Source organism: Suricata suricatta, chromosome 5, assembly GCF_006229205.1.
Source record: "Suricata suricatta isolate VVHF042 chromosome 5, meerkat_22Aug2017_6uvM2_HiC, whole genome shotgun sequence".
Classification (NCBI taxonomy): Eukaryota; Metazoa; Chordata; class Mammalia; order Carnivora; family Herpestidae; genus Suricata; species Suricata suricatta.
Window position 1 is genome coordinate 14,083,994 of NC_043704.1, and position 15,689 is coordinate 14,099,682.

The 15,689-nt window shown below is 49.3% G+C and overlaps 1 protein-coding gene across 4 annotated transcripts in view; it reads right to left on the minus strand.

Moving 5' to 3' along the window:
• The window catches only part of EVA1C (eva-1 homolog C), a 75,841-nt gene extending 70,303 nt beyond the window's left edge, over positions 1-5,538 (minus strand). For all 4 annotated transcript variants that reach the window (XM_029939060.1, XM_029939063.1, XM_029939062.1 and 1 more), the window contains exon 1: positions 4,924-5,538. In XM_029939060.1, coding sequence (XP_029794920.1) covers positions 4,924-5,083 — 160 coding nt within the window. In that variant the 5' untranslated portion in view covers positions 5,084-5,538. The remainder of the gene's footprint in view (positions 1-4,923) is intronic.
• Between the last annotated feature and the right edge of the window lie 10,151 nt (positions 5,539-15,689).

Here is a 15,689-nt window from a genome sequence, read left to right on the forward strand (position 1 = left end):
GTGCTCCACCCACCCTCACCCCCATCCTGCACATGTCAGAGTCCAAGTCCGCTCTCCCTCAGAGCTGGGTGGTCTTGGGCAAGTTAGTTAACCTCTCTGAGGCTGGACTAATACTGACTTCACAGGGTTGCTTTGAAGGGGAAGTCAGATAACACAGCGCTCAATTGACTTTTTCTCCCTTTCTGTCCCTTCCCCCAAAACTGCTGCGAGGCTGCCCTTTCCAATAAAGAGCCTGGAAGAGCAAAGCCATCAATCATGGAGTCACTTGCTGGCCCAGATGCCTCTTCCCTGCTGCAGAAAGAGCCAGCAGAACACTGTTCAAATGTAGTTACTTTCCATGGAAACAGACTAGCAGTTTCAGACCCTTCGCTTCATCTCTCTTCTTCTGTGACAGCCGCACAATCCTTCAGACGTGTGGTTTGTTTTTCTTTGGTTATGAGCTGACTTTTCATCCCATAAAATTTTTGAAAGGGAAGACAACCCCCGGAGAAAAGGATGATGTGACTAAGGCATAAGAAAATGCAGAACTCTGGAGCGCCTGGGTGGCTCAATCGGTGAAGCGTCCGACTCCTGATCTCAGCTCAGGTCATGATCTCACCGTTCGTGAGCTCGAGCCCCGTGTCCAGCTCTTCGCCGACAGTGTGGAGCCTGCTTGGGATTCTCTCTCTCTCTGACCCTCACATCCTCGTACACTCTCTCACTCACAAAATAAATGAATAAACACTAGAGCAAAAGGAAATGGAATATTGTAGAACTTTGTGTGCATGGGCTGGGACGCAGGGACAAACTGAGAGCTGGGAAAATACCATCCTGGTCTCCCTGGTGGTGAGCCCTGATGGGGGAGGGGGGAGGGTGAAGGGACCGCCGGTGGTGCCCGTGTGTCCCTGCATGGGTGGATGCACACAGAAGACAGTCCAGCCCTCTGATCACACACGGCAGGGGGGCTCAACTCTGGCTGTACTAGAATTGCAGGGGGGAGGGGGGTGCTTTCAAAACGACACGGATGCCCGTCTCTCTCCACACCAGATAAATGAGAAGTCGGGGAGTGCTGCCAGAGCACCCACACATTTGTTCAGTCTCAAGCGATTCTGATGCACAGCCAGGGTTGAGACCGACTGCTTACCTGAGCAGAATGGGAAGATTCGATCTCCCTTAAACGAACAACTCTGTCCCCTCCATCAGGACTTGGTACCTGAGGCTTCAAGATCGACTGAATGACCGTTTTTGCAACATTCTGGAATTCTCGGCCAGGGAAACCGGGAGCTAGGGTAGGGTCTATTCACTGAGCAGCAAATGATGTAACGAACATCGCTTCTTGTTTGCTTGGGCAGAGAGCAGGACCTCAGCCCAGAGAAGCCCTTCCATCTCTGGGGTCTGGAGACAATTTGGTTCAAGGAAGGCCTTTAAGGGCTGCCCACTCCTCTTGTGTCTGTTTCCTCTTCCTCCCCTTCCGCTTCCGGCATTCATCACTATATGCCCCGGGGGATCGCCAAATGTGTGAACATATGCTTACAACCGTTTTCTAGGACTCCAAGTGGGAACTAGAACAATTTTCCACCCCTTGCCTCTCTCCTTCCCTTCCTCCACCTCCCTCTCAAAAAGCCCATCAATCATTTTGAACGGAGAGTAAAAATCACCAAAAAAAAATGAACAGGACCGGAGGGACATGGCAGAATAAGTTTGAGAGACATGCTGGAACTCTTTAAATAATAGAGGAGCTCTTGCTTTTTATGGCTGGAACCCAAAATGGCACCCCCCTCTCCTCTCAGCCCTCACCCCTACCTTGTTCTCTGAACAAAGATGATGCTGGCATGATTCTTCTGTTAAAAAAAAAAAAAATCAATGATCAATTTGGACCTCTCAGGCCAAATCCCCAACTTGGGAATGCAGTCAAAAAAACAAAGAAAAAAAACCAAAAAATATAAACGCCCCAGAACTCCATCCAGAAAGTGGAAAAGCTGAGTGCGTTTGAGCGTGGGATTAGGATCACAGGCACTCATTTTGCACGAACTGCTCTTGTCTTTCTGGGCTATGTTTTTAATGCAGTGATGATAGCCTTCCAGTGGCCGCTGGAAGCATCTCAGTGTCTCTAGGGATGCAAGGGAAGGGGCGTTTGGGGAGCCTGTTTCCCAGCAGGCTTGGAGGTGATTAGCCCCAGTCACGAGCATGTGGGGGGGGGCGGGGAGGCTAGGACGCAGCCCCTGGCTTATTAAGAGTGAGATTCAATGCTGGAATCCTCAGGGCCAAAAAAAATCAATGACCCAGGAAAACCACACCAGCTGACAGCCTCAGGAAAAGGCTCAAGGAAGAGTTGCAAAGAAGAGAAAGGCTTAAGTAACTTTTCCAAAACTCTGCACTGTTAATCTCCGGGGAGGCCCGGTACTGTACACACAATGGCTGCGACCCTGATATTCTGGTACTTTCTTTCATGTGGAAACTCCATCTTTCCTCCATCCCCTCTTCCCAAGGAGAAGGGCTCCCAAGTTCCCTCCACCCTCCCTCAGCTTCAGTTTTTGATGCTTCCCTTGTTTAGAAAAACAAGCAAGTATCTGCACTGTGGAATGCTGCTCTCTAGCGCTGGGCTATTGTCGGAAGGCTCAGTGGGGAATCGGGCAGGGGTGGGGACTGTCTCCTTACAGGCCTCTGGTTTCTAAATACCCCTCCAAGTTCATAAAAAGGGACAAGACCACCTGTCTCCAGGAAAGCAGGCATCTGGTTCTGAGTCCCCTCTCCCTCTCCAGGGGTGGGCAGGCAGGAGGTTCTGGAATTAAGTGATCAGTATCCTCTGCTTTGACTGAAGCCTTCAACTGAACCCTCAAACCCATCTTTAGAGCTGCGGAATTGTCCTCAATCCTGTATCACACAGTTAGGGGATCCCTAAAAGTTTCAAATCAAATCGATCAACTTTGAAAGACTTTGTCCCGGAGTCTTCTCTAACGTTTCCCCAGTGCCGCACACACAGCTTATAGATTTAAACTTGGATGTGTCTGCGCTTTGAGAAAATGTTGTTTTCTTTTCTTCTCCCAAAAAGGTTCCCCTGACACTTTCTCCCTAGTCCTCAGATCTCTGATGAGCAAGGCTGATTAGAGGAAAGACTGGGGGCTTCTTGCGGATGGATCTGGCATTATCACCCCTTACAGCGGGGCTCAATGAGTTTTAAACCCGGATTTCAGGTTCACACGGAAAGCAGAAGGAACTATTTTTTATCATTTGCATCATTTAGAAGAACAGGTATCAAAAGATCCATTTCCCTCAGGATATAGTCCCTATGGGAGTGCTGAAGCCCTCCTCTGTAGTGTAATATACATAATACAGACAATTCCTAACGTGGGTGGTAACCTACAGGCTGCCCGCAGTACTGCAACTGCTTCACTAAAGAAACAAACCCCGAGTGTCTATATAATCTGAGACAACAATCTAATGGTTACGCCGCGATTTACCTAAAGCAATATTTGTTCAGTTGCAGTGATGTCACACATCCACAAAAAGGGCTTGTCAGCTTTCAATTCTTTCCATTTCATATTCAGAGCTACAGGGTGGCGGAATCAGAATTGCTCTCCGTAGCTGAAATCAGCAAATATAAAACTTTTCCAGCAGCCAAGGAAGTTCTATTACCCCTCCCCCCCAAAAAAAGTCGATAGCACTTGAAAAGCATTTCCCTAGCACATTCGCCACAGCATTCTTACCCTGTGGTGCTCGATTTTAAGGATCACGGTTTGCTTGCCAAATAGGCACATCTTGGCTTCCTTTGCTAGGTAGAAACACTGCCTTGATATTAAATATTCAAAGCAAAGGACCTCTGACCCCAGGGCTCTCAGCTAACAATGACATTCTCTGTAAGTAAACTAGAAACCCAACTCAGCTTCTGGTTCGCCAGTGTTCTCTGCCATGTATTAGTCTACTGCAGGACAGGGTGAGCAGTGACTCCGTTTACCATGATTGGATTGCAAAACTCCCTGAAGGCAAAAGCCGGGACTTGGCAAAAGATCCCTGGAGAAGGGGGAGACTGGGGTTTAGAACTGCCTCCTGGGGTGGGCAGGGACTGGGAAAGGGTGAAGGCGACCAGCCTCACCAGAGGGAGATCCAGGTCTGTTACAACTGCAAAGACTTTGTTACTCTAAGCAAGTGCAGCTGTAATACAAGAATGTGGCTCTGACAGCCATCACCAACACAGAAACTTCTCTGGCTTGGTGGTGCCACACCTACAGCCCCAGAACTGAGATAAGCTGTGGGAGCTTTGGTCTGAGTCCCCCAGAAGAAAAGCCTCACCGTTTAGGAGAGGAGAAAAGCATTTTTTTGTGAAGGAGCCTGGGACTGGAGGGTGGAGGGCGCTGGTACCTTCTGGCAGTGAAGTCAAGACCCAGAGCCTCTGTTCTGTACATTTCTGCTCAGCTGGCCCACAGACCTCCCGCCCGGCGGGCTTCCCATCCTTGCCTGCCGGCGCAGACTTCAGGTCAGATGTCCCCAGGGCTAGTCTCCTTACATGGGCACCCTGGAGGCTGGCTGGGGCGCACCCCAGCTACGCGAGTGGCAAACCAAGTGAAACTCCTCGGATCACAACACGTGTATTTTACAGCGCTGGGCGCGGCACAGGGCACAGCTTAAGGGGTCTCCAGGGGACACACAACCTTCAGGGTCAAGTCCTTGATGCTGGGAAATTGACGAGGTAAACAGCAAGGCGAGAAACTCCAAATAGGTTACCCATCCTTCCTTGGGGAGGGGAGGGACTCCTCTGCCATCACTCCGCACGCAGCCATCCCTCTGCCAAGGGCTCACACCAGGCGAGAAAACTGGCTACGAGCGTCCCTCGACTTCAATCCAACCCGGCTGTGCTCCCTCGGGAGCCAGCCCCCAGCCGAGGGCTCACCTGGGCGCACCGCGGCGCGGCGCCAGGGGCGCAGGACGCGGGAGGGCGCTTCTTACCAGAGAAGTCCGTGAGCGCTGAGATCTCTTTGGAACAGACCAGGACAGTGCAGTAGAAGAGGCGCAGGAGCTGCCCGGGAGGCTCTACCTGCCTGCGGAGCCCAGGATGCTGCGCGGGCTGCGGCGCGGGCGGCGGGCGCGCGTGGCCCGGCAGAAGCATGGTGCCCGGCGCGATCCAGCGCGGGCGCGGGTCGGGGGCTCGACGGGGGTCCCTCGGCGAAGGGCAGCGTCACATGGCGAGGCGAGTCAGTGGCCAGCGGCCCCGTCGCCCCCCGCCACCTCCGGCTCAGGCTGCCAGAGCCTCTTCCCCGCGCAGGCCGGTACCGGCTCCCTAGCAAAGGGGAGGGGGCGGAGAAGTGGGGCGGGGCGAGGAGTCCCGGGAAGGATCCGCGCAGTTTCCCAGAGAGGAAATCTCCGCTGCCGCCCCGCGGGAGGAAACCAGGCTGGGGGGGAGCCTAGAGGGGGCGAAGGGAAATTGTAGCCTTAGAGCGCCCGGCGGCTGTGGAGGCCGGTCCCTGGCAAGCTGCCCGCCGCGGAGGGCGCCCCCATCAGCGCGCCAAGGGCCGCGCAACTTGAGCGCCTTCCACGTCTGGGTCCCCGCCCCGGAGACGGCCTGGCACCCCTGGCCCGGCCCGCGCTGGCCCAGAGCCAACCTCGCCCTGGCTGCAGAAGGAGCGCGGCCGGTGCCCGTGACGCACTTTGGAGCCGGCGCCGCGGGTTGAGCCCAGGAGTCCCCGGGGCGGGGCCGAGGCTGGGGCCGCGAGAAGGTGGGGTCTTGGAGGTGTGTGAGTACAGCCCAGTCGTCCCCGCGACCTGCTGCGCTCCCCGTGTAGAATCACCAAGCACGCACAGTTATTCCCATTTCATGGAGGAGGAGACTGAGACTCCGCGCTTTGCTCGACCAAACGCAGCCGGGACACCAACGATTGGGCGAGCGGGGTTGGGGGAGGAGGGGGTTCTAAACGGGTCAGAAGGCTCCAGAGGCGGTTTCTTTCTTCTCGCTGGGACTACGCGCTTCCTTTGGGTACTGGTTGTCCGCAGCACTCCGAAGATCTGACACTGGCCAGGCATAAATAGCCACCGAGCGCTAATAATTGGGCTTTGTTTTAAAATGGGCCACCGCATCTTCCTGAACCTCTCGATAACGCGCAGTGTGACCCAGGCCCAGCCCGTGGGCGAGGAGCGAGTTGCGTGGCCCAGACTCGGGTATGCAGAGGACAAGTGCGTGGGAATGCATGTGGCTTCGCGCGGGGTACGGGTACCTGGGGCTCCGACGACCCAAACCCCTCGGACCGGCCCGGAGGCGCCGGCGGCGGGGAGGAGGGCTGGGCCAGCGGGCGCTCGGCACAAAGTGTTCCCGAACACCGCGCGGAGACCCTGCCAAGTTCTCGGCGGGCCTGACGCGGAAACGTAGATAATGAGGCCCAAGGGCGGGACCGGGCGCACTGCCCCAGCGGGCTCCCAAATGCACTGAGGGCCGCACCGTGCGGCGGCGGGGAGGCCTGGAGAGAGAAAACCAAGACGCGCTGATCTACCTGTGGGACCCTCGTAGGGACACCCCGCAAGGAACCAGGGGTGGCTGAATGATGGAGTCCCACAGTGCTCCAGCAGGGGCAAGGTCAGAGGGCTTGGTATTTCCCTCCCCTTCCTGCCTGTCTGGCGGTGGGTGGCAAATAATAAACCTCAATATACGTTCAGTGGGACCCATTCTGCCAGGCTCAATGAGTTTTAAAATCTGTATGAAAATACTCAGTCTTCTTGGGGTGCCTGTCTCGCTCAGTCGGTAGGGCATGCAACTCTTGGTCTCCAGGTCCTGAGTTTGAGCCCCTCATTAGGTGTGGAGATTAATTTAAATTTTTAATAAATATTAAAAAAAAGAAAAGACGCAACGTCCTCAGTAACTTTTGGATGTACCTATTATTAGCCTGCACTTTCTAGGTTTCCGGAAAAGGTGGGAAAGTAGGTAGGGATGCTTAGCACTTAGCACTCAGTAAGTAACATTTGCTCAAAACCCAGGTCCCTCCTCATGTACTTTCCACCCCATCCGTTAATCCATCTGGTTAGGCATGAGTCGGTGGGTGCCAGGGGCTGTGGAGGCTGGCACAGGAAGGGGGCTTTGCTCCCACAGAGTTGGAGACTGCCCTCCCCGTCCCTGTCTGGTAGGCATAAACTGGCTCTCCAGATGCCAGTGTGGGCTCTGTTACTAACTGCACCCCCGGCTTCCTTCTCTGTAAAATCTCAGGCTAGTGACACTTTAATTCATTGAGACAGGTGACATGGGTGGGACAGGGCTTGGAAGTAGTAAATGCTCAGTCAATATTAGCCATTATTACAGACAGGAAGACAGACAGCGATTGGAGACTCATGAACTCAAAGAGGCCAGGGAGCAGAAGGAGAGCTGAGGGGAGGGAGGGAGGTGTTAGGGACTTTTTAAATTAAAAAAACAATGTTTGATTGAAGGATAGTTGACATATCATGTTTTATTAGTTTCAGGTGCACAACATAGTGCTTTGACAATTCTATATATTACAAAATGCTCACCACCATAACTACATCACCACCTGTCACCATATGTCATTACAATGTTATCAACTACATTCCCTATGCCATACTTTTCATCTCTGTGACCAGTTTATTTTATGACTGGCAGTTTGCACCTTTTAATGCACTTTCCCTACCTCACTCCTACCCCCAGCCCGCTCACCTCTGGCAACCACTAGTTTGTGCTCTGTATTCATGAGTCCATTTCTGTTTTTTCGTTTGTTCCTTTGTTTTGTTCGTAAGGTAAGACGGATAAGAAAGATGAGAAGAGCTGGCCAAGCCAAAGCTGGGTGTCTGGGAGGGTGAACATTTTAGAAAAAAGGACCATCAAGTATGAAACCCAAAAGGAGCTTGGGTCCACAGAAGAATGGAGAGAAGTTTAGAGTGAACCAGGCAGAAATGAAAGGGTGATGTGGAGAGTTTGGCAGCCAGAGCTCAGGGACCCAGAGACTTCGGTGAGCACTTGCATCTTTACCCTAAGCCCTTGTGAGCATTCCCATCTACATCCTAAGCCACTCAAAGGTTGTCAGCAGATGAGGGAGGTGATCGGGTATGCGTTGGTAAAATATTGGGCTGGCTGCTGACTGCCACTGGACTGGAAAGGTCAAAAGTGACTCCATGGATTTTATACTCAAAAGAAGTGAAAACAGGGACTCAAACAGGTGCTTGTAAGCCACTATTCACTGCAGCATTATTCACAATCGCCCAAAGGCAGAAGCGACCCCAGTGTCCATCATCCGATGAACGGATAAAGGAAATGTGCAATAGTATTCCGCCATAAAACGGAATGACTTGTGATCCACGCTACAACATGGATGAGCCTTGAACGTGTTATGCTAGGTGAACTAAGCCAGACAAGAGACGATAAGTGTTGTATGAGTCCACTTACATGGAATATCTAGGAAAGGCAAATTCACAGAGACAGAAAGTAGAGGTTCCTAGGAGCTGAGAGGAGGCAGAATGAAGAGTTATTGCTTCCTGGGTACAGAGCTGTTGTCTGTCGTGATGAAAAAGCTCTGGAAATAGCGGTGATGGGTGCACAATATTGTGAATGTAATTAACACTGCTGAAGTGTATGCTGAAAGTGGCAACTTCTATAGGTTTTTACAACTTCAAAAGTTAATGATGTATTCCAAGAACGCTCAAAACTGTCGACTTTAAATGGGTGAGTTGTATGGAGTGTGAATTATATCTCCATAAAGCTGTTGTTGTTGTTCAATCAAACAATAACAACATCAGAGTGGATCCGAGGGGATGGCCAGGGGGAAGTGTCCCCAGGAGGCTATGGCTGTGCTTTGGGCTGGGGCTTTGCGGGCTCAGAGAGAAGGGGCAAGTGGCCAAATTGGAAAGGCATTAGGAAGGAGGGGGAGAGTGCTGAGTGACCAGACGGCTGTGGGGCACAGGACAGACTCCGGCTGCCCTGGGGCTTGCCCTCAGTTGCTAGCTGTTAAACCAGAGTGTAGTCCTAATCTGATCTCTTCACTGATTTTGGAAGCTTGGATGCCTGAGTGGCTCCATTGGTTAAGTATCCGACTACCTGGGCTCAGGTCATGATCTCACAGTTTATGGGTTCAAGCCCTACATCAGGCTCTGCGCTGACAGCAAAGAGACTGCTTAAGATTTTCTCTCTCTTTCTCTGTCCCTTCCCCCTCTCAAAGTAGATAAATAATTTTAAAACAAAGGAATTTTGGAATCTTGCAAGAACATCAAAGAATTGCATTTATCTTCCTCTCTGGACCCCACACTTCCACATCCCTTTATGCTCCAAACCAAATGGAAAGCAGTTACTGCCTATGCCCGTTTCCCTCTCTCTAAATATTGTAAAGCCGAACACCTCAGCCTTGAGGCACTGTCTAAACTAAGGACAGGAAGTTGGGGGGATAGCACGCACTTCAAAGAGAGGGAAACTCTGGTAAAGTCCATCTGGGGCATGAAGAGCAATGACCTTTCCACCAAGACAGTTTTTCCCCCAGAACTCTTTCTCCCATGATGGAATTTTAAAAATCACAACTAATCACAGCCACTTGGGTAACTCAGCACCTACCGCAGGAGCTGGAATCCAAGCAAACGCAGTCCAACGGGAATGAGCCAGACAACAGCATTCCTTAAATGTCAATACTCACAGCAGCCTTTTGAGACAGGTACTAACCAATTATGCAGCTGGTATAATGTACTGGCCTAATGCAAAATGAAAAGTAGGGGCTACATATTCAAAAATAATTAAGAATTTCAAAATAGTGACAGCAGAGCATAAAAATAAGCATGGGCCGGGGGAGAGGGGTGCCTGAGTGGCTCAGTCTGTTAAGCTCAGGTCATGATCTCACAGCTCATGGGTTCAAGCCCCGCGTAGGGCTCTGTGCTGACAGTTTAGAGCCTGGATCCTACTTCGGATTCTGTGCCTCCCTCTCTCTCTGACCCTCTCCTGCTCACACTGTATCTCTCTTAAAAATAAATAAACATTAAAAAAATTAATAACTAAAAATACAAATTAAAAGGTAATAAAAATTTTTAAAAAATTAAAAAGCATGGGATCTTTGAGCACATGGCCCTGAGTGACTGCACAGGTCACATGCCCAGGAAGCTGGCCGTGGGCTGCCGTTATCTCTACGTCTCAGATGTGGAAACTGACAACACAGACTCACACAGATCATCTGCGGCAGAATCTGGAGCCTTCTTAAACTTCAAAGACACAGGGACCTCTGGGTGGCTCAGTTAAGTGTCTGACTCTTGGTTTTGGCTCAGGACTGGATCTCACGGTTCATGGGTTCAAGCCCTGCATCGGACTCTGCACTGACAATGCAGTTGGTGCAGAGCCTGCTTGGGATTCTCTCTCTCTCTTTCAAAATAAATAAATAAACATTTAAAAAAAACCTCCAAAGGCATAGAAATTAGGGATGGATGCTGATATGGAGTAAAAGACCGTTCTACACCATGGTCCTATTGGGTGGTCTCGACCCTCCATGCACACATGTATGAGAAGTGACTCTGCACCTGCCACATACATTCTGGGTGAGAGACATCCGTGCGGGACATTGTAAATTCTGTGCCTTTCTCCTTCCTTCTCCTCCTCCTCCTCCTCCTCCTCCTCCTCCTCCTTCTTCTTCTTCTTCACTTGAAGCCATTCTGCCCCTTCTTTACAGCTCTAAGGGACAGTCCTATTTTCCTCCCTTTTGAGACCCTGGCTACTTCCCTCCCCACAGAGCTAAGCCTATTTTGGAGGCTGTGTGCTGTGTGCTCAGAGTCCAGGACTGAGCCTGACCCCTGTCCTGGGCCATCAAGGTAAGGCTCTGGGCTTTCAACAAAGACAGGCTGTGGCCGTCCTCGGAAGACATAAGCCACCATTTGTCAGCCTCAAAGAAACCAACCTTTCAGCTTAGGAGAGTGAAGCCGAATGTTGTCCAGAGCTAAAAAGGCTTATTTTTAGAAAGCAACAAATGGTGGTTTGTTTATAGAGCTGGCACCAAATAGCCACATCAATAGCACAGAGCCTGCTCACTAAAACTGAGAGCTGGGGGTGCACTAGGAAGGTTGTGCGGGGATGTTTGGGCCCAGACGCCTATGGAGGGGGCCTTTAAGAATATGTGCGCATAACTGGTATCTGTGTGACGGTCCATCCAAGGTCAAAGGCGTTCCGTGCAATAGTGTCTACATTGCCACACATGGAGGCATTTGACCTCCTTGGCCTCACTCTTCCACATCTGCAAAATGAAAAGCTTGGACCATAAAGTCCATTGCGGCTCTAAAAGCCCATAACTTATTGAAATTAGGTTTGGATTTCAGAAAAATGGGCTACGTCTATACTGATTCCTTGACATTCCTCCATGTTTTCTCAGGCACATATTTTCACTCATTTTTTTTTTTTTTGTATATGCTCTCAGTTTGTTTCTGTGTTAAGCATATTTTTTTCTCTTTCTTAAAGAAGAAAAGCAGCCCAAGCAAACTTTTGGGGATTCTTGGAGCATTGTGGATGATTGATTGAAATCTGACCCATGGGGGTTTTCAGTGTGAAAATTCCCAAACATGCAATGCGGTGAACTAAGTTCCTGAAGGGAAGCAGACGCCCCCCTTCTCCCCACAACTGGAAGGTGCTGGGTTCCCAGGGAAGCTCTAAGCCTTTCCTGCTGCCTTCAGCAAACACTACAGGAAGCCGGATCTGCCTGAGAGAGAACCTAGTCTGCTCCAGAGATCCCTAGCTCCGTCTCTGCCATCTTGTCTTCTCCTCCCTTCCCTTTTGGGGACCAGACACCCTCCCTACCCAGCTCTCTATCGTCAAAAAGGAAAGTGCACTGAGGGAAGGAAGCTCGGTGGTATGCTGGAAAAAAGCACATAAACCAAGCTTGTCCTGCAGGCTTACGGAATGCAGGGCAATGGGTTCTGTATTCAGAGTTCAGGCACAGAGTTTCAAAACCCAGCTCTGCCAGTATGGACATCAGCAGATGGTGGTGCCGTTTTTGAGCTAATAGAGCTGAAAGGCTAATCAGAGTAGAGTCCTCATAGATGGTAGCCATGATAAGAAGTGTAACCATTTCATGGACTTAGTATATTATTATTTATTGAGCATAAGACAGTGTTTGATTTCCTTTTGAACCCCTGGGAATGTCTCTGTGATCAAATATAATTTTCCTTCTTAGGTAATAATGAAAATGGTTTCCAACTTGTTCCTCTCAACAAGTTGACCCTGGTCCCCTGGTGGGACACTAGAATGGGTTTTATTTTTTTTAAGTTTTTTTTTTATGTTTTTTATTTATTTTTGAGAGACAGAGAGAGACAGCATGAGCAGGGGAGGGTCAGAGAGAGAGGGAGACACAGAATCTGAAACAGGCTCCAGGCTCTGAGCTAGCTGTCAGCACAGAGCCCGACGCGGGGCTCAAACCCACGAACTGTGAGATCATGACCTGAGCCGAAGCCAGACGCTTAACCGAATGAGCCACCCAGGTGCCCCTAGAATGGGTTTTATTACCAGAATTTAGTTTTCCTTTTCCTGTGAACTGGCTAGGACACTCTCCCCAATCCTGGCTTTTGACTCTTCCCCTCTTCCCCCCACCCCTAGTCCACTCCATCAGTCTTCTCAGGCTCGGCTCACCTCCTCACCCTCTTCCTCTGCCCAGAAATGTCCCTGTCCCCCAACCCTCTGTGATATACCTGAGTTCTTGGGACCTGGCCTTCCTCCAAAACGGCAGCCAAATCAGACGCCAGCTCTTAAAATCTTCAAAGGCCTGATACGCTACATATAGATATAAATATCCTTAGATAAATATAGTTATAAATTGGTTTTGTTGTGATAAAATACACATAACATAGAATTTAACACCTCAACCATTTAAAAAAATCTTTTTAATGTTTTATTTATTTTTGATACAGAGAGAGACAGAGCATGAGAGGGGGAGGGGCAGAGAGAGAAGGAGACACAGAACCGAAAGCAGGCTCCAGGCTCTGAACTAGCTGTCAGCACAGAGCCTGACGCAGTGCTCGAACCCACAAACGTGAGATCTGACCTGAGCTGAAGCTGGAGGCTTAACCGACTGAGCCACCCAGGCGCCCTGACATCTCAACCATTTTTAAGTGTAAAGTTCAGAGGCATCAAGTACATTCACATAGTTGTGAAACCGTGTCTCCCTCCATCTCCAGAACTCTCCGTCTTGCAACCCCGGAATTCCATTCCCATTAAGTACTAACTCCCTATCCCTCCCCCACCTTTCCAGGGCCTGACAACCATTATTCTACTTTCTGGTTTTGTTTTTTTATTTTTATTTTTTGAGTTTGACTAATTCAGATGCTCATGTAAGTGGAATCATACAGCATCTGTCCTTCGGTGACCGGCTCATTTTACGTAGCAGGATGTCCTCACGATTCATCCAGGTCGTAGTGTGTGTCAGCATTTCCTTCTTTCTCATGGCTGAGTAACATTCCATTGTACGTATGCACCACGTTACCTCTAGTGACATGGTCTTTCCCCTAAAGAGGAAAAGGGATGGTCGGTTTCCCCTTGGTCCACAGCAGTAAAAACCCTTCAACAAAAGCCTCAAGAAGACGGGAGAATGTCTGGCAGGCCCAGGACTGCTGCACAGGCTCAGAGGCAAGAAAGCTGGGACCTCAGAAGGTTCAAGTACTGCACGCCAGACAAAGGAATGCCCCTAGCAACTGCCAATGGCGCCCTCTGTAGGCGAGAATCTTAATTTACGTCTTTGTAATGGTGACAGGAGCCCATGAATTTCAAAAATAATTTTTTTTATTGTGGTAAAATATACATCACACGAAATTTACCATTTTAACCACTTAAGGGCATAGTTTAGTGGCATTAAGTCCTATCACTTCTATCCACCTCCAGAACTCTTTCATCCTCCAAAACTGAAATACTAGACATGTTAAACACTTGGCTCCCCATTTTATCTCCCCTCAGTCCTTGGCAACTCCCATTCTGCTTTGTGTCTAATGCTTTGACAACTCTAGGTACCCCATACGAGTGGAATTATACAATATTTGTCCTTTTGTGACTGGCTTATTTCACTTAGTATAGTGTCTTCAATATTTATCATGTGGTAGCAAATATCAGAATTTCTCTCCTTTTTCATGTTGACTAATATTCCGTTTATGGCTATACCACATTTTGCTTATCCAGTCATCTGTCCATCACCACACTGGCTACTGTGAATACTGAACATGGGTGTGCAAAAATTTTTTTAAATTTAAATTGTCATTCCCAAGAAAAAGGGTAAAGCCACCAAAAGGAAAACAAATCCAAGCCCATTGACAGGAATTCAGAAGCAACAAAAGTGAGTTCCGATTAAGGGTATAGAGCAGAGATTCCAGAACTTTCTCAGTTCGTGGTGTCCTTAGCGTCTCAATGATTTTTCACAGAGCCTTTAGGTCAAAACAAAAACATAAACCTGAACTGCTCTGTTTATTAAATACCTAGATCAAAACTTAAAAGTATTTATGTTCCAACGATTAAGTAGTTGTTTGGGAAAATATATGTTTATTGAAAGAAAATGTTTTGTTTTTGTTTTTTGGAGAGAGAGCGCACAAGCAGGAGGGAGGGAGAGAGAGAGAATCAAGCAGGCCCCACACTCAGCGCAGAGCTCAGTGTGGGGCTTGATCCCACGATTGTGAGATCATGACCCGAGGTGAAGTCAAGACTTAACCAGCTGAGCCACCCAGGCACCCCAAGAGAAAAAATATTTTTATTTTATTCTTATCTAACCACCACTATTTACTAAGGAGGTATGTGCATCCATTGGACACGTCACTAATTCTCCAACCTTGAAATCACATTGAGCACTGATGTCTTTATTTTCTGTTCCCTATTGATTTTCCTTGGTGTTTTCTTTTTATCAAAGTGGAGTGCCTCACTGACTGAGCCAGCCACCCAGGTACCCCTACACTAAATTTAAATGGCTAATTGAGGGGCACCTGGGTGGCTCAGTCAGTTAAGCATCTGGCTTCAGCTCAGGTCATGATCTCACAGTTCGTGGGTTCGAGCCCCGTGTCGGGCTCTGTGCTGACAGCTAGCTCAGAGCCTGGAGCCTGCTTCGGATTCTGTGTCTCCCTCTCTCTCTGATCCTCCTCTGCTCTCACTGTCTCTCAAAAATAAACAAAAATCATAAAAAAATTTTAAAAAATGGCTAATTGAGACAGAGTTCTGAGACTGTCCTTCCTTCCATCACTGGTTAAGACGGGGGTGATAGGTATTCAGGTTTGTACTCATTTAGCCTTCTGAATGTTCTGGGCACACTTGATGACCTTGCCAGGTCCAGTAGCCTTCCTGGCCACTGCTTTGATGGCACCCACATCACCATCTGTCTCATGTCAGGAACAGCAAAATAACCCAGAGGAGGGTACTCAGAGAAGCTCTCAACACTCATGCATTTGTGAGCAATCATATCAACAATAGCTGCATCACCAGATTTCAAGAATTTGGAGACATCTTCCAGCTTTTTCCTGAGAGCCATCAGTCTCCTTAAGCTCAGCACACTCGCAAGCACTGTGCTCTAGGTGACCATCCAGCACAGGTTCAGCATAGTCACCTGAGCCACTCAACCCGCTGCTTGCATTGGTGGGTCATTTTTGTGTCACCAGACGGCTGCCATGATGAACATTTTTTGACAGACACGTTCTTGGCATTGAAGCCCACGTTGTCCCCAGGAAGAGCTTCTGTCAAAGCTTCATGGTGCATTTCAACACACTTGACCTCAGTTGTAATGTTGACTGGAGCAAAGGTGACCACC